Source organism: Anomaloglossus baeobatrachus, chromosome 1, assembly GCF_048569485.1.
Source record: "Anomaloglossus baeobatrachus isolate aAnoBae1 chromosome 1, aAnoBae1.hap1, whole genome shotgun sequence".
NCBI lineage: Eukaryota > Metazoa > Chordata > Amphibia > Anura > Aromobatidae > Anomaloglossus > Anomaloglossus baeobatrachus.
The window spans coordinates 842360393-842379420 of record NC_134353.1 but is presented as its reverse complement, the minus strand read 5'-3'; the positions used below and the strand labels follow the sequence as shown (position 1 = coordinate 842379420).

Below are 19028 nucleotides of genomic sequence, written 5' to 3'. Positions count from 1 at the left end.
ACAGGGGTGATTATTTTATGTAAAGTATGTATCTTTGCAGTTTCCTTGTATCAACTTTTTCAAATTTAAGGTGATAGGTGGTGGTTGAGTATTCGGATGGGGTGAAGCTGATTCAACGACAGACTTGTCCATCAGGACCCTTGTGGTCGGTAAAGTAATCTGTATCCAGGCTGTTCCCAATATGTAAAGTGGCTTAGAAAATTGGCTGTTTATAATATATAGCAGAAGAGGTGTGACCACAGCCAACAAAAAAATACTTGAATATAAGAATTTTTAATTTCTGGATCTTTTCATGGTGAAAGAATGTCTGATGATCAATGAAAACCATGGTAAATGGATATTAAAAAGGTAAAACAAATTAAGGGAAGACATTTCTTTATTTGGCTAGTTTGATGCATGAACCCCAAATTTAACTGACTAAAGAAAAATCAAACTAATGACTTGGACAGTTTAAAATATTACACTACCTAAGCTGTAGCTTTTTCATACAAGCTTATGTAATTATGCTTTAATCAGAAGCCTTGCAGTTAGTCTCTAGCTTCATATGAGTTGCATAAAACCGAATACTCATTCACAGCCCAAGTGTGTCACCGTTAATGATTACAGCTCTTGTCCTGTAATAACACTTTGTAACTTTGAACACAAACTATAAAGCAAAGATGACCAGAAGATAGCAAAACTCATTGACTGACCTTTCCCATACTAAGATAACAGTCCAACGGTGGGCAAAACAAAATGTAGACTCAGTTTTTGTGACACCATAGGTGACATTAGATTGTAAGCTCTTATGCCGGCTGTGTTAGAATATTTTTATATTCTGCACCACAAACTGGTTTAAAAAAAAACCCAAAAAACAAAAAAAAAAAAAAAAAAAACATAATGCAGATGTGGCAGATCTGTGGTTGCATTGAAATTATGGACTATCAGTGCCATGTTTGTGGCAGTGTACAAATGGAACAATATGCCCACGATTTCACTGCAACCACAGATCTGCCAAAGATTTATCTCTATGTGTGACGGGGCCTTTAGTCTCCCATTGAGCCAGATTAGATCTCATACTTTCCACTGACGAGGGATAACCGTCCCGAAACACTGTAAATTAAGATTCTGAGCTGGCATCAATCCTAAGGGGTACTTTACACGTTGCAACATTGCTAGCATCAGCTAGCAATGTCGAGCACGATAGTACCCGCCCCCGTCGCACATGCCTTATCTTGTGATTGCTGCTGTAGCGAACATTATCGCTATGGCAGCATCACATGCACATACCTGGTCGGCGACGTCGCGGTGACCGCCGAACAATCCCTCCTTCAAGGGGGAGGTGCGTTCGGCGTCACCACGACATCACTAAGTGGCCGGCCAATAGAAGCGGAGGGGTGGAGATGAGCGGAACGTAACATCCCGCCCACCTTCTTCCTTCCGCATTGACGGTGGACGCAGGTAAGAAGACATTTGTCATTCCTGCGGCTTCACACACAGCGATGTGTGGTGCTGCAGGAACGACAAACAACATCGTACCTGCAGCAGGAGCGACATTATGAAAATTAATAACGTGACAGATCAGCGATTTTTGACTGTTTTGCGCTCGTTCATCGTCGCTCCTAGGATTTACACATTGCGATGTCGCTACCGGCACCGGATGTGTGTCACAACAACCGTGACCCCCAACGATATTTCGGTAGCGATGTCGCAACGTGTAAAGTACACCTAAGTCATATGACCAGACTGACTTGACGTCTAGGATTGCTACCTCCAATAGGTGGCACCAGAGTTCATCTTCTTCCTCCCTGAAGAGACAATTTGAATATATCCCAGGGGAGCATTGCGGCTTAAAAGTCTCCTCACTTGCATGCTGGTAAGGTGTGTCAGTCTCTTCCCCTTTAAAGGAGTGTTATTACAGACCAGACAAAAAGCAGCCAATCACTACCTGGACTGATTTACATGAGTTTTCACATGGTGCACCAATATTAATATTGTAATTCTTCATCTCTCACATTATTACTTTACCTTTTTTGCTTTAAGAGGCTTAACCACATATGTTGAAAATGCTGTGCAAACATGTTTCTGGCTATTTGTAAATGGATCTTCCACTGCAACTTTAATCCCAACCTGCAAATCAGAAGACATGGGTATAATTAAGGCTCATATTTTAAATTACTATTTAAAAAGGAAAAACCTAAAGAAAGAGCAGGTTTACCTCCATGCTTGTGTTGAACGCTCTGTTAACTTTTGCCCTAATGCAAATTTGTTGTCCGATCCTGTGAGAACAAATTCCAATATCATGGTTAAGATTAGAAATTCTAGCTACAGATGAACAAACTCTATAGCGGACGTAAAACTAGAATACTTTATGTTCTGCAATTTATTTTTTGCTAAAAATGTAAAGCAATTCTCCAAAGGATGTTGATTAAAACGGACATTTCGCAATTTCACCAATTAATCATGATGAATTGGACATTATGTAATAGGGGCTGTAGGACGGAATATACATATTTATTTATTAAGTTTACCTCTTTGTTGTGGAGATATTCGCAAAGCATTTGGCATCTAAATAGTTAACTTTTCTTAAGTCCAAGTGGGTGTTACCAGACAGTTTTTACTGGGGGTGTGTACTTTTCCCTCTACAATGCTGACCAATTTGCAAGCAACACCACAGCAAAAAGAACACGCTCCCACAATTGCTTATAGCAGTTTTCTCAGAGGGTGAGATTTAATGATACAGCTCTGATACTTGGGTCTACCCTCCTGCATCATTATGAACAACAAAGGACTAAACTTTTAGATAAGGTCCCAGTGGAGGAAGAGGCGGAACAGCTGAGTTTAGCCATGTCATATTATAAACCCTTCTATCAGCTCTCATTCTTTCCTAGCACTGTCAGCTCAGCTGTGCTGCCTCTTCCCTTCACACCTGTCCGGAGAGGAGCTCAGTGTCAGTATCACACTTGTCAGTTGTGCTGAACTTAAATTGTTCTGCAGTAAGATCAAGACTGTCATTACATCTTGAGTAGTCCAGAACAGGCAGGTCCTGGGTGAGATATGACTGCCCTGATCTTACTGCAGAGGTAGTACATGTTGGCTGAGCACAGCAGACAGAAGTGTGATCTGGAGAGCTGATATAAGGGCTTGTAATGCTGTAATTGGAGGGAAATGCCCCATGATATAAATATGCTATGTTTTAAGTGTAAGTTTTGAATACTATAAATGCATGTGTGGATATTTAAGTGTTTTAAAGAAGAGTAGGTTTGGATGTAGCAGTGCTAGGACTGTATCAGGTTGCCTGCCATCTAGCGGTTGAGTTTAGCAAGTTTTTTAAAACATCAGATTAGAAAGTGTTAAAAGTAGAAAAGGGAGGAATGGCAGGGCAGATATCTAGGAGTGGGGAGCTCCATAGAAGGGTAGTCGAGAAGTGGGTTTAAAGTGAGAAGACATGGTCTAGGTGCTAGGGCCTGTCAGGGAACCCAGCGGTAACCTCTGTAGGTCCAAGCCCACAGCTCACCCAAGCGGGCTTAGAGAGTCGTCCGGCTAGAGAAGACCAGAAGCAGACAAAGGCGTGGCGGCACAGACCCCAGAGAATTGAGGACGAAGTCCGAGATAGCGGGGGACAGTACAAAAAGTAGTACCCAACAGAGGAAAGAAGGCAATCTGTCAAAGGCGTGAAAAATAAAAGTAAACAAACTGGTTAACTAAGTGAACTCTGGTGTTGAGTGTTAGACTATTCGCCTACATAGACGACAGGGGTGATGGACATCAGCCTGATTGAACAATTGCACCCCACCCAGAATCCGCTCTGCACCCAAAGCCAGCACCCGCCTTCAATGTTACACATTTAGGTCTGTGCGCACATTGCATATTTACATGCGTTTATGCAGCGTTTTGAATTGAAGCGTAAACGCATGCGTTCTGTGTCCCCAGCAAAATCTGAGAATTAAGCAAATTCCATGCGCACGTTGCGTTTTGAAACGCAGCGTTTTAGATGACAAATTTTTTACAAAATTGATGCGTTGTTAAAAGCAACGTCACTTGTGCATTGTGGATGCTTTTCCCTCTCTATGGGAGAGCAAGCATCCAGAACGTATCAATTTTGCATTCAAAATGCATCCAAAACGCTGCGTTTTGGGTGCGTTTTGAAACGCACATATGACGCCCTGGCCTACCAGGTCGTCACAGGTTATTGTGCAACCTGCCCTTCTGCACGGTATCCACCCTCCTTGGTTAACAGATCCCAGTCCTCAGGTGTTGTTGACAGCTAGTCCAATAAAAATCCTAGGAACACTTCCCACTTGAACCTACCAGACACACCATTGGGGTGGCCTGAAGGGAATAGCGCCGCCCACATGGGGGGTTGGTGAGGAGAAAGTGAGGACAGTAACAGTTGAGCAGTGGAGTTGAGAGTTGAGTTGAGACAGTGGAGAGCGAAGGAGGTGAAGTGACTCTCTGCGAGGGAAAGGTCAAAGAGGGCTCCCGAGTACTAGGTGGCAGACGTTGGTCTTGGCCTGGTAGGAGCTGGAACCCCGGTTGCAGGGGACAGTGTCAAGGGGCACAGACTGCCGAGGAGGGCAGCCGGCGGCCTTGAGCTATCACCGGGCAGGGGCCAGGGCACGACGGGGGTACATGGACCCCAGGCCGGAAAGTAGCTTCACGTGTTCTGGTAATTTACCCGACGGGGGTGAACACTTCAAGTGTCATCCCCAACCCGCTCCAAAAATCGGGGTACTAGCGCACCGATGGGATAGGACTTTCCCACTACAGTACAAAGAAATACTACGTGTGAACCCTGAGAGCAAGCTCACTCCGTTAACCATACGGGTGAGCGGGACCCGGAGAGTTTCATACCAACGGGTTCAAGTGAGACTAAAGTGCCAGGGATAGGGCCACAGACCAACACCACCACCGAGGGCACGTATCCAGGCGTACTCCCCGTGGACTACGGTGGTGCTCGGAACTTTGGTTTACAAGCTGTCAGTGTGGTTATTCTAGGACTGAGTAAGTACATTGGAAACCCCCTCTGCATCTATCCCCCAACGGCACCCAAACTCCATCATCCAACACCAACGGGCCCCGGGACACAAACCCCCTACCTATGGAGGGGTTAAACATCAGGCTTCCATACCATCGTCACTGGGCTCCCTAACGGCAGCGGTGGCCCCTCACATTACCACGACCTGCTTATGATACACAGTATATCACAAACGTGAGCACGCGCCTCATTTTTGTAAATACTTTATTATATATTTTCCTGGGACAACACTGAAGATATGACACTTTGATACAATGTAAAGTAGTCAGTGTACAGCTTGTGTAACAGTGTAAATTTGGTGCCCTCTTAACTCAACACAGCCATTAATATCAAAGCCGCTTGCAACAAAAGTGATTACACCCCTAAGTGAAAATGGCCAAATTGTGCCCAGTTAGCCACTTTCCCTCCATGCTGTCATGTGACAGTGTTACAAGGTCTCAGGTGTGATTGGGGAGCAGGTGTGGTAAATTTGGTGTTATCGTTCACACATACTGGTCACTGAAAGTTTAACATGGCTCCTCATGGCAAAGACTTTTCGGAGGAACTGTAGAAAACAAAAATTGTTACTCTACATAAAGATAGCCCAGGCTATAAGAAGATTGCCAACACTCTGAAACTGAGCTGCAGCACGGTGGCCAAGACCATACAGAGGTTAAAGAAGGCAGGTTCCACTCAGAACAGGCCTCATAACGGTCGACAAATAAGTTGAGTGCACATGCTCAGCATCATATCCAGAGGGTGTGCATAATGTTTCTAACATCCACCAGCTCCATGTCAGAGGATGTGAAAAGGATCCAGTGGCTCCTGTGAAGCACTAATGACCTCCATGCCCAAGCGATAAGGCAGTGCTTGAAAATGAGTGTAGCCACACAAAATATTGATAATTTGGGCATTTTCACTTGGGGTGTATCCACTTTTGTTGTTAGCGGTTTAGACATTAACACTAGAACTACTGGACTCGTGACACCTATATAGAAATACATGGTGCAAAGTAGTCAAACTGACTACCTCAGTAGTTCTAGTGTTAATGGCATTGTGTTGAGTTATTTAGACGGTACCAAATTTACACCATTATACAAGCTGTATACTGACTACTTTACATTGTATCTGTAGCACCCCTGAGACCATCAGGGTGTTACAAGGTTCTGTATCTTCACCATGATGCAGGGCCTACCCCCTTAGGGACCCAGAATCCCAGTTCCAGTAACACCAAAAAACCAGGTAATCCCAGTTTTCCCCAACAATCCCCCATACAATGGTACCCAACTAGGGTGGGACCATGGATGGCCGCCTAGAGGTGGAACCACTCCAGTCCAATAGTTGACCAGGTGGGAGGGGCAGACTGGAGAGTAGTCTGGAACACAGGAAGTTAGCAGTCAGTTTAGCGTTGACAGCCGTGGTGTAAAGGTGGAAGTGAAGTGACTCCCTGACTCTGGTTGACTGACCTGGTACCCAGGAGAGGTAGTTGCCGGTGGAGTATGGTGGAGTACTCCCGGAACTACGCACCGACGAGGTAAAAGGACCCTAGGACAGGAAAGAGTTTCAAGCCGACCTGTTAACACCTGCACAGCAAAAGGGACCATCAATGACCTTGCTGACCCTAAAGAATCTGAAGGCTCAGTAGCAAAGAGAGCCGGGGACAGGACTAGAGACTCCATCCCCACAGGGTTCATGCTACCGTCAGGTGGACAGAGGTGGACAAACCACAAACCGGGGACCCCCAGTGTTCCATACCACGGGGACCCATTTACCAGAGACAGGTGCAGGGGAAGAAGGTACCAGAGAACCAGACTGACACTGGATGAAGTGGACCTGGAGGCGAAACCAGCCGGCCTCGGGCAACCAACACCCGAAAAGTGAGTAAACCAGTTGCACTGAATACCTGCCTGGACTCCTCCTTCTAACGACTACTGCACCATACACCTGCTAGGGTAATAACCTACTTGCGGAGGGCCCAAGTCATCAGAGCTGCACATTCTATCAGCCCCAGCAAAACTTGCAGTGGCGGCTACCTACACTTAGCCGCATCACTGCAAGTGGCGTCACAAATAACTTTATTCACAAATCCCCTGTAAATACCCATTACAAAAAGGGCCCAGGCCACAGAAACTGGAACGGCCACCACCGTGATATTTCCAATAGAGAGACAACCCGGAGCCGAGCACCCCATATCCCTGGGTGCTACATATCAAATTATCGTATATTCAGAATTGTCACTTGGAAAAAAAACAAAAACAAAACATTTTTTCTCAAATATTGTTCACAAATGTCTAAAGCTGTGTTAGTGAGCACTTCTTTGCCGAGATAAACCATCCATCTCACAGATGTGGCATATCAAGATGCTGATTAGACAACATGATTATTGCACAGGTGTGCCTTAGGCTGGCCACAATGAAAGGCAATTCTAAAATGTGCAGTTTTACAAGGTGCCCAAGGCGGGGGTCAGAAAAACAGTATCTGGTGTGACCAGCATTTGCTAGGCTGCCATCTGCCCTGTACAGTGAAAACTGGGATTCATCTGAACAGAACACCTAACGTGCCAGGTGGCAATGAATGTGAGAATTTGCCCACAAGTCGATTACGATGACAAATTTCAGTCAGGTGGAGATGCCGGTGGGGAAGAAGAGCAGCGGATGAGAGATGGTTTCTGACAGATTGTGCAGACGTTCTTTGGTTATAAAAGTCTATTCTTGCAGCAGCTGTCCGGGTGGCTAGCCGCAGACTATCTTTAAAAAGTGAAGATGAAGATGTTGGATGGTGAGGTCCTGGGCTAGTGTGGTTACACGTGGTCTGCAGTTGTGAGGCCCGTTGGATGTACAGCCAAATTTTATGAAACGGCTTTGGAGATGGCTCATAATACACAAATGAACATTCAATTCAGGGGCAACAACTCTGGGGACGTTCCTGTTGTCTGCATGGCAATTGCACACTCCCTTAAGACATCTGTGGCATTGTGCTGTATGGTAAAACTGCACATTTTAGTGTGGCCTTTAAGGGTATGTGCGCACTAGGCGTTTTTTTCACGCTGCGTTTTTATGTGCGTTTTTGTCTCAAAAAACGCACCCGCGGCTAAAAAAACGCGGCAAAAACGCATGCGTTTTTGCCGCGATTTGGTGCGTTTTTTGCTGCGTTTTTGCTCACTGCGTTTTTAATCAGTGCACAATGCCATTAAAGATTGTTGATGAAAAAAAAAAAAAAAAAAAAAGGTCTGATGTCATTTCCTTTTTCAAAATGTTCATTGTATGCAGGAGAGCAGACAGCTGCAGAACTAGTGTATGCAGGAGAGCAGACAGCAGCTGCAGAACTACAAGGCTCAGCATCCTCCATTCACTAGTGTATGCAGTTTTTTGCCCAAAAAGAAAAAAAAAATGACATGGGCTTCGCCATATTTTTGTATGCAAGCCGGGTACAGCAGGCAGGTACGGGCTGCCCCCAACCCCCAGCTGCCTATTTGTACCCGGCTGGGAACCAAAAATATAGAGAAGCCCTTTTTTTTTTAATTATTTCATGAATTTCATGAAATAATTAAAAAAAAAAAAAAAAGACGTGGGCTTCGCCTAATTTTTGAGTCCAGCCGGGTACAACTAGGCAGCTGGGGATTGGAATCCACAGTGCAGGGTGCCCAAGATCTCTGGGCACCCCCACTGCGAATTGCAGTCCGCAGCCACCCCAGAAAATGGCGCTTTCATAGAAGCGCCATCTTCTGGCGCTGTATCCAACTCTTCCAGCTGCCCTGATGCCGGGTGGCTAGCTAGGTAATAATGGAGTTAGGGCTAGCTGTATATTATCAGCTAGCCCTAAGCCCGAAATTCATGGTGTCACGCCAATATTAGACATGGCCACCATGAATTTCTAGTAATGATAAAAAAAAAAAAACACAACACACAGAAATTTTTTTTTATTAGAAATAAAACACAACACAATTAGTGACTCCATCTTTATTGAAATAAACCCCCCTCCGCAGTAATCCTGGGTCAGGGTCCCGCGCCGTCCAATCTGGATCCAATATCATCTGATCGGTTTGCTGGAAGGCAAAGCGATCAGATGATGTGTCAGGATCAAGTGCCTGAATCACATCATACATCAGCTGATTGCATAAAACCCGGTTATACAATCAGCTGATGCATCAGTAGAAAAAAAAAAATAATACTCACTTATGTGCTGTGCTGATTACCGGCAGCTCCTGGAGCGATCGATTGGACAGGAGTCTGATCCCGTCCGATCGCTGCAGGAGCTGCCGGTAATCAGCTGATGAAGTCCCCTGACAGCAGGATCAGCCGATAGCCGGCCGGGCGCGAAAAAGCCGGCGAGACTACGATCAGCTGATGCGTCAGGTGACTGCATCAGGTGATCCACCGCCAGGTCCTGCAAGCAAGGTCCTGCCCCGGGGAGACTGCACACAGCCAGAGCGGCGGGACCGGGACAGGAGAGGGCATGGCACCGGGACCCTGCAGACAGGTGAGTATATATGACTTTTTTTTTTTCTACTGTTCACTTTGGTTTTCGCCGCTGCCTCCACCTCCCGCCCAGACATGGCGCCGCACGGAGCTGACATGCACAGGACGGGAGGTGGACGCAGCGGTGACGGTACCGGGAGGATTCACGCTTCTGTGTTTACCAACAGAAGGAATCCTCTTCCTGTACACGTCACTGTAGTACCCACCCCTTGCGTTTATAGCTGCGTTTTTAGTCATAGAAACGCAGCTATATTTGCAATGTGCCTTTTTCATTGCGTTTTTGAACATCTCATTGAACTCAATGGGTGAAAAACGCAGTGAAAAACGCAGAAATAATTGACATGCTGCGTTTTTGTGGTCACCACAAAAACGCAGCTAAAAAAAAACGCTGTGTGCGGACTGCACTTATGAAAACCCATTGACATTGCTGGGGAAGCAATGTCACTGCGTTTTCAGCACAAAAACGCGGTAAAAAACGCCGCTAAAAACGCGGCAAAAACGCCTAGTGCGCACAAGGCCTAATTGTGACCAGCGTAAAGCACACCTGTGCAATAATCATGTTGTCTAATTAGTATCTTTATAGGCCACATCAATAGGGTGAATGTATTATCTTGGCAAAGAAGTGCTCACCAATGTAAATTTAGACAAATTGATGAATATTTGAGGAAAAAAAAAAAAAGTCTTAGATCTGAGTTCAGCTCATGAAAAATGGGAGCAAAAGTCTTGTGTTTAGATTTTTGTTCAGCATGTATGAAATATAAATATCTATAGATAGCTCTCCCCTGTAATATCTCTGCAGAATGCTCCATTTTCTTCCCTTTTGGGCTAAACTTGCACATTCAAGTTATGTATGTGTCGCGGGCGGAGGAGGGGACGCCGCGCTCTCCCTACTGCTCGGGTCCGGCTGCCGCTGCGGCTGCTGCGGCCTGCTGCTGCCGCTGCTCGGTGGCTCGAGCGATGGGCCGGATCCCGGGGACTCGAGCGGCGCTCCTCGCCCGTGAGTGAAAGGGGTTTTTGGGTGTGGGGATTGTTTATTGTCCGTGACGCCACCCACGGTTGTGGTGATTTGTTGGCACCACCGCTGCTCTGTATGGGGATCCCGGGAGGGATGGTATGGAGCAGCCAGTTGTTGTGTTGCCCCTCCGTTGGTAGGGGTTGGTGATCCCGGGGCCCAGTGATGAGTTGGGAGATGCAGGGCTTGGTGGGCGCAGGGACGCGGGGGCAGCGCTGTGCCTTGCGGCACTGTGGTACTCACTCAGCCTGAGACGATGACACAGTTCTCGGTAAAACACACGGCTGGAAAGACGGTTCCCACGGACGGCTGCACTTGCTTTCCCCAGTAGGTGACGGTGACGGTCCCTCTGTCCTGCACCTAAGTTGACAATGGTTGCGATGGGTTCCCACCGGTAACCCGCTCCCCGGCTTGGATATGGGCCGGAGGAGCCCTACTTTGCCCGCAGACGCTGGCCCTGAGAAACTGGTGCCCTGGCGGTGGCGGTGTCTCTCTGTAACGGTCGGACTGTTGCCTTCAATCGGGACTTGGTTGTTTGGAGACAGACGTCCCCTTCACTGACAGATTTGGCAAATTTACGGCGACTCCTAGCCTTGCCAGGGTCCGAGAGGCCCCTGCCCTGGTGCTGACTGTTCTTCGTATACTGCTCCAGACCGCCGGGTCACTACCCGTCCGCGGTCCTTCCAGCAACCTCCGAGCAGTCCCCCTCCAGACTGTCACCGCCGTTTACTGACCTTGCTGACACTGTCCGGGCACACAGCCGAACCAACTTCAGGCTTTACTACTCTCACTTTTTCTGTCACTTCAGCTTTTCTCCTTTGCTCCACTACTACTTCACTTCCACTTCCTTAACTCATCTCTGTTCACTTAGCTCCTCACTCAAGCTCTGCCTGAGCTAAACTTTGTTCTTTCCACCTCTCCCTCCAAACTAACTGCCTGGTTCTTCCCGCCTCCAGGGCTGTGAACTCCTCGATGGGCGGAGCCAACCGCCTGGCCCACCCCCTGGTGTGAACATCAGCCCCTGGAGGAAGGCAACAAGGATTTTGGTAGCCTTGGTGTTCCTAACTGGGGTGTAGGGTGTGGTGGTGTGATGACCTGTGACCCCTGGCTTGCCCAGGGCATCACATATGCACTATAAAGGGGTAAAAAAATTAAATTCCATACAGAACAACCCGTATGACCTTGGATCTAATGGATACATTTCCATTATCATGCACATTGTGAGGAGGCTGACTTAGGCCACTTTCACACATCAGGTTTTTCCCATCAGGCACAAACCGGAAAAAAAACGGGTAAAACTGATGCGGTACCGCATCCGTTTTATCCCCATAGATTTGCATTGTAACTGGATTGTGCCTTATGGCTTTGCGTTCCATCCGTTTTTTTTACGAATGTGGCAAAATTAATGAAAGCGGCAGCCGGAGGCAACGTATCTTGCAACGTTTTTTTGTCCGGCAAAAAAAACGCATCGCGCCGCATCCGCCCGCTGCGGCGCATTTTTCAATGCATGCCTATGGACGCCGGATGCGGAGCGATGCGGAAAAAACGCATCCGGCCGCCGCATGCTGTTTCTTCCACTGCGCATGCTCAGTAGCGTGTCGCAAGCGGAAAAAAACGGACGGGCCGCATGTAAAAATATATGCAAAATATATGCAAAGGATGCGGTGTTTTTGCCGCATCCGTTGCATAGGTTTCACAGCCGGATTGAGCCGCACTGCTCAAACCGGATGTGTGAAAGTAGCCTTAGGCTACTTTCACACATCAGTTTTTTGGCATAAGGCATAATCCGGCGTGTGCCTGATGCAACAGATCCGGCGCAGAATATGCAAAAACAGATGCGCCTGATCCTTTTTTACAGATCTGGTATACCTGATCCGTCAAAAAACGGATCCTGGCGCATGCATTTTTGCATCAGTTTCGTCTGTTTTTTTGCTGGATCCGTTTTTTTCAATAAAATGGAGCATGCTCAGTTTACAAAAACTGATCCAGCAGCCGCATCAGTTTGCCGCATTACACCGGATACATCCGGACACACCGGATACACCTTCCATTGTAAATCACGCCGTATTGCGCCGGATCCGGCGAGATACGTTTTTTTTCAGAGACAAAAAACGATCAATGAGACGTTCCATCCAGTTGCCGCATTGAGTAATTACGCAGGATCCATCAAAAGCCGGATGCAACGCAAGGCCATCAGGCACAATCTGGCGCTAATACAAATCAATGGGGATAAAACTGATCCGGCGCCGGATCAGTTTTATCTGTATTTTTCTGGATTGTGCCTGATGGGAAAAAACTGATGTGTGAACGTAGACTAACACCTACAAAGCTACAAGCAGCTTCAGTCAGACAGAGCTATTGGACTGCAAAGGGCCCATATAATGTTCACATAGGGGCCCTTTTCTATCTGCCACTGAATACACTGACTAAACTGGATGAGAAACACTCTTTAAGGATTTTGCATTATTGCCCGGGAGCTTCACGTTCCACCAGACTATAGCAAAGCTTTTCTTAGGCTGCTTTCACACATCCGGCTTGAGCTCTGCGGCTCAATCCGGCTGTGCAAGCTATGCAACGGATGCGGTGAAAACACCGCATCCTTTGCATAAGTTTTTCCTTTGCGGCCAGTCCGGTTTTTGCCACTTGCGGCATGCTACTGAGCATGCGCAGTGGCAAAAACCGCATGCGGCGGCCGGATGCGGTTATTGCCGCATCGCGCTGCATCCGGCCGCCATAGGCATGCATTGAAAAATGCGCCGCATCGGCCGAATGCGGCGCGATGCGGGTTTTTTTGCCGCACGAAAAAACGTGCCAGGCAACGTTCCATCCGGCCGCCGCATCGGCTACATCTGCCGCATGCGGCAAAAACCGGACGGAACGCAAGGTCATGCGGCACAATGCGGCATTAATTAAAGTCTATGCAGGAAAATCGCAACCGGCAGCAAAAAAAAACCGGTTGCGATTGTCCTGCAAAGTGCCGGATTGTGCCGCATAGCAAAAACCGGAGGTGTGAAAGCAGCCTTATACAGACAGGTATAGTCACATCACTCTTTGTACATTACACTGACAGCACACTTCTGAGGATAGCACAGAAAATCTAAAAGATGAGACCAAATGAGCTTCACTCTAAACTAAGCGAAGTTATGGGACCTAAAGAGACCGCAAGAGCTAAAGACCCAGTGAACATTTTATGTAATTGGCCTAGATTGGATGGCACAACACCGCTCCCTGCTAAGCTGCACAATCCATCTTAATAAAGGGAAAGCTTTTGTGGCGGAAATGTCCCTGAACATCTATTGAAATCATTTACTTATTCCTGCTCCCATCCATTTAAAGTATTCATTTAGCTTGTAACCTAGAACAATTCTTGTCAGGAAGACAGAGCAGGCTCCTGCACTGAAAATAGGCCACTGCCAAGAGAAGCCAGAGAAGTTTCCACTCTCTCCTGCCAGGGTCTTTTTAATCCTGCGACGAGAGGACCAATGACCGGAGGGGAGGTACCTTCATATGATCTCCTAATGAAATTCCTGATGGCATCACGGAGAGTTCTGCCAACTAAATATAGACAATAGTGACAGCATGGGAAAATGACAAGACTGCTTAATGCGATAGGAACACCTTAAGATGATCTAGTAATTACCATATACGCCTGCAAAGTGATAAACCACTACACGTGCTAGAGCAGTAATATAATGGAGGAAAGGTCTAATGCCAAAATAATACAGGGAAAGTATGAACAATCGATTTCACTGCTGCTCTTCTCAGATATACTGCCTTAAAGGGGGCAAGATGGTCATCAGAAGATGTCAGGGCACGGCCGATGATGCTGATCACCAGTTTCATTTTTTAGAATGGACCTTCACTTTAAAACCTAACTTCATTCAGAACCTGTCAATTCTGGTGTGACAGCAATAAAATGGCATGTGCCAACTCTTTAGCTATCCCCTTCCTTGTTAATCTTTCACCAGCTTTTTGCCATCTAATCAGAGAGCAGCATAATCTGGAGACAGAGACCCCGATTCTAGCAATGTATCACACTGGGTTGCTTGCTGTAATTTTGATAAAATCAGTGTTTTATCTGCAGGAGATCACTAGAGGACTAGTAAACCTGTGGCCAGTTAGTCCTCTGTATTTATGAGTAGAGATGAGCGAACTTGAAAAGTTAAATACAAAAAAAAACACAAAAACCCCCACCTTTGTTATAGTTTAAGTGCTTTACATATGGTAACCACTCACTCGAGCATTGCTGTGCTCAGGTATGCTGAGCCCAAACTTCCACGGGTCCGCTCATCTCTAATATTGAGCCTTCTGCCTATGCACAGTATACAGAAAAGTCTATTAATGGTGTAGGTGGGATTATGCAGAGCTCAGTATCCAGAGAACTGGCAGATTTGGAGAAGATAACAGTGATCAAAAATGTGGCAATCAGCCCAGTAAGTGACAATACTGAAATAAGGGTCTCTGCATCTTACCCACCATGCTGCTTTCAGCCAGGGTAGCAAAAACCTGGTGACAGATTCCCTTTAGGTTTTCCTTATTTTATTTTCCAGCTCACTGCTGTCTATGCACCGGCTGTGATAGCGAACAGAGCTCGTCTTCAGCTTTTAAAACGAGCCAGTTTACTTCCCACACATCTCTGATGTTCCAGCACTGGAAGCGCTTCCTTGTGTCTAATGTAGAGATGGTCAAGTCTAATCACTGTTTTATGCTACTTTTACTGCGAAAAGTGTTTTATACTAAATGTATTATATGGTGTTCATTATTATAAAAGGGTGTTAATATGTAATGCTGCTGAGTATAGGTTCCCGATGTAGCAGAGACAGGGCAGTTTGCCAAGGTAGGGGAAGGATAGGGTTCGTGTAAGCGAAGACATGGCTGCAGTGTCAGAACAGTGAGGTCACCTTGTGAGGTCCAGAGCCTATGGCTCACCCTGGCGGGCTCAGAGAAGTCTTGCAACTAGACAGCCATGGGGGCCCAAAAGCGGACAAAGATATAAAAGGAGAGGGGGCGGGAACAGAGACTCGGCAGCTTGAGTATGAGTTCCAAGATTGTGGGGGACAGATCAAGACAGTATACCCAGAAACCGAGCCAAAACAGTGAGAAGGCCATATCTGTCATAACTCTGAAGAATAAACTCTGTTGTTGCGTGGGTTACTATTTCATCTACAATGAGGACTGGCATTGGGGTGATGTACACCAGCCTGAAGAAGCCAGTAAGTATCGCACACGCCACCAGAAGTCCCACCCGCACACATCCTCCTTGGTGAAGGTGCTCCGCGCCCATACAGCGCGGCCCCCGTGCCTTCCTTCATTAACACACTAGAGAAATTGCAGCCGGGACAGACCAACATTTGGAGATTGAGAGACCTTTGCTAATAAAAGTATTCTATTAAGTTTTATTGTTTCAATCCATCAAGACCGGCGTATTTCAGGCATGCTTCTTCATCAATCAGGAGTATCCGTACCTCGGCACAAATCCTCCTCCAGTCAGAGAATGGAATAAGTTTGCGGTGTAAGGAACGGTGCTGCTCGTCATGAATACGATGAGAGTATTCACACGCCCCAATCCTACCCCAGCTCTGCCCACTTTGTTGAAGCTGGTGATAATGGCGTGAGAGTGCCACAAGTCAAAATATTTTAGCACAATCTACCACTGCGCCAAGATTGAGAATTTGCAAAGCTGTTTTATGCCAGAACTCTCCAATAGCTTTAATGAACAGGGCCAGATTTATATTTCAAATATTTAAATGGATTTTTTCTTTTAAGACGACACCATTAATGCATCTCTCCCTAAGCAGAGTTTACATTCATCACACACAGACATTAGACAGATGTTGGACAAGGGTTTTTTTTCTCCCCAAATGAACCTTGAACTTTACAGCAATAAACATCTAATGGCAACCACAGGTTATAAAGCACAGAATGTCCTTATTGTAAACTCTGACCAGTACCTGGCCGTCTCCTCGATCTGTATGTCATCCACAGATGCTGTAACACAGGCCACCCCGGCATGTCTCTCAGCTGAAAACGAAAACGGACACCAGTCACAATAACACCTTATAAACAGATCACATCATCAGGCAGAATACAATACAAATATACAAGAACAGAAGGTGCCAATGGCAGAGAAACGCTCTAGACATTTATCAGCCATTGGTCACCAAAGCCAAGAACAGGGAGTATACATGTCGCCATGGTAACAGACTACAGACTCCTGTGTAGTCAGATGTTACAATCATTTCCCCTTCTATTTGTCCCCTAATTCTGGCTAAGACTAATGTGATAGGTGAACAATAAAGTAGGGAACAGTTTGCAGTACGACAAAAGGATTAAATTACACACAAGGGTTGATGCTATCTGTAAGGATGGACACACAGGTTTACATAGATGCTACGGTAAAGAAAAAGTGGGCAATTTGTAATAAACTTTTTGCAAACTTCACTTATTTTAGATGCAATGAACTCATAAAAAGTTAATTTAAATGCTATGTAATCTCCACCCATTCACTTTCATAGCAACTCGCACCATATCCCTATCATGTGTCCACATCATGCCCTGTTCTTTTAGAGATATTTAGTGTCCCCCTTTCCTGCTAAAGAGGAGTTACTCACCCGTATTACAGCATATATATATATATATAATAATATATAATATAAATAAATATATTATATAAAAATATATATAATAATAATTAATAATAATAATAATAATAATAATAATAATAATAATAATAAAATAATAACAAAACAAAATAAAGGTTGCGAGTAGAACAAGATTACATCTAATAATAACCAGACACTTGGGAATAGGAAATCACCCCAATTATCCTCTATATTCCAGCAGTTTCTGTTCCTACCTGCCAGACAGGCTGTGGTATCAATCCAGGTGAGGAGCTGTCCAGCACTCAGCTCTCCCAAGTGGTTGGAGTGCCAGGGGTACACAGTGTGGCACATCTGCACCTCCCCCATCTCATAGCCTGAGGTCAGGGCTGTGCCCTCTCTCCGGGGGGCTCCTGCGGCATCAGCCGGCTCTCCAGAGAGCAGCATGCGGGTCACGGTCACAAACTTCTGCAGGAGCTGCCTGGGGGTCGGGAGCCGAGTCCAGGACCTGTGAACAGCAAGAAGATACAGTAGCAAGTGTGGAGCGAGCAGGAGTGTGGGGGGAGCAGCTGCCTGCGCTGGGGACTGGCATGGAAGAGAATGTGATGGGAGTGCTGCAGGATGCACTGTGCAGCAGGTACTGGCACACTTTCCAGCAGCTGATACAAAGTGCACCAGGTCACATGAGTGGACCACAGTACCAGGGTCAGGCAGCAGGCTGGCAGCTTTCCCAGGTGGCACGTAGCCACACCTTGCCTTCCATTCTCACTTCTCATTAATACTCTGCTGTAGTCTTAGGGCAGCAGAGGATCGTATTGACCGAGATGAAAATACTACAGGCTCCAGTGATTGTATTCTGTACAATATACTCCAAAGAATCCATATCTATACTACATAAGGCAAGAGTGCAATGTACACTGCACCACATACATCCTACAATACTGACATTCATTGTATACTAATACTAATGTACAAGACTGCAAACTGTACACCAAATCGTAAAGCACACAAAAAAGCTGTAATACCACATACTAAAACTACAGGATCGCTTGTGAACTATACTTATAAACAGTGGCGTAACTAGCGTTTAACCCCTTCACGACCGGCCGATTTTTCGCTTTCCGTTTTTTTTTTCGCCATTTTTTTTCTAAGAGACGTAACTTTTTTTTTTTTTTTCAGTCACTATGGTCATGTGAGGGCTCATTTTTTGCGGAACGAGCTGTACCTTTCAATGAAACCATAGGTTTTACCATATAGTGTACTGGAAAATGGCAAAAAAATTCCAAATGCAGAAAAATTGCAAAAAAAGTACAATAGCACTATTGTTTTTGAGATATTTTATTCACTGTGTTCACTGTATAGTAAAACTGATGTATGGGTGTGATGCCTCAGGTCAGTGCGAGTTCGTAGACACCAAACATGTATAGGTTTACTTTTATATAAGGGGTTAAAAAAAATTCGGAAGTTTGTCTGAAAAAAGTGGCGCACGTTTTACGCCATATTCCGTGACTCATAGCATTCTCACTTTTCGGGATCTGAGGCTCAGTGACGGCTAATTTTTTGCGACTCAAACTGACGTTTTTAACGGTACAATTTTTGCGCAGATGCTACGTTTTGATCGCCTGTTATTGCATTTTGCGCAAAAGTTGTGGCGACAAAAAAAGTCATTTCGGCGTTTGGAATTTTTTTGCCGCTACGCCGTTTACTGATCAGATTAATTGATTTTATATTTTGATAGATCGGGCGTTTCTGAACCCGGGGATACCAAATGTGTGTATATTTTTTATTTTTTAACCCTTTAATTTTCAATGGGGCGAAAGGGGGGTGATTTGAACTTTTGTTTTTTTGTTTTTTTTTAATTTTTTAAAACTTTTTTACTTTTTTTTTATTTTACTAGTCCCCCTAGGGGGCTATTGCGATCAGCAATCCGATCGCTCTGCACT

At 45.8% G+C, this 19028-nt stretch overlaps 1 protein-coding gene across 1 annotated transcript in view; it reads right to left on the bottom strand.

The window, feature by feature from the left end:
• ACOT12 (acyl-CoA thioesterase 12) overlaps nt 1-17615 on the bottom strand; it is a 59861-nt gene extending 42246 nt beyond the window's left edge. Inside the window, exons 1-4 of the mRNA XM_075342021.1 lie at nt 17343-17615; nt 16438-16507; nt 2198-2258; nt 2008-2109 (exon numbers count right to left, since the gene is read on the bottom strand). Coding sequence (XP_075198136.1) covers nt 2008-2109; nt 2198-2258; nt 16438-16507; nt 17343-17532 — 423 coding nt within the window. The 5' untranslated portion in view covers nt 17533-17615. The remainder of the gene's footprint in view (nt 1-2007; nt 2110-2197; nt 2259-16437; nt 16508-17342) is intronic.
• Between the last annotated feature and the right edge of the window lie 1413 nt (nt 17616-19028).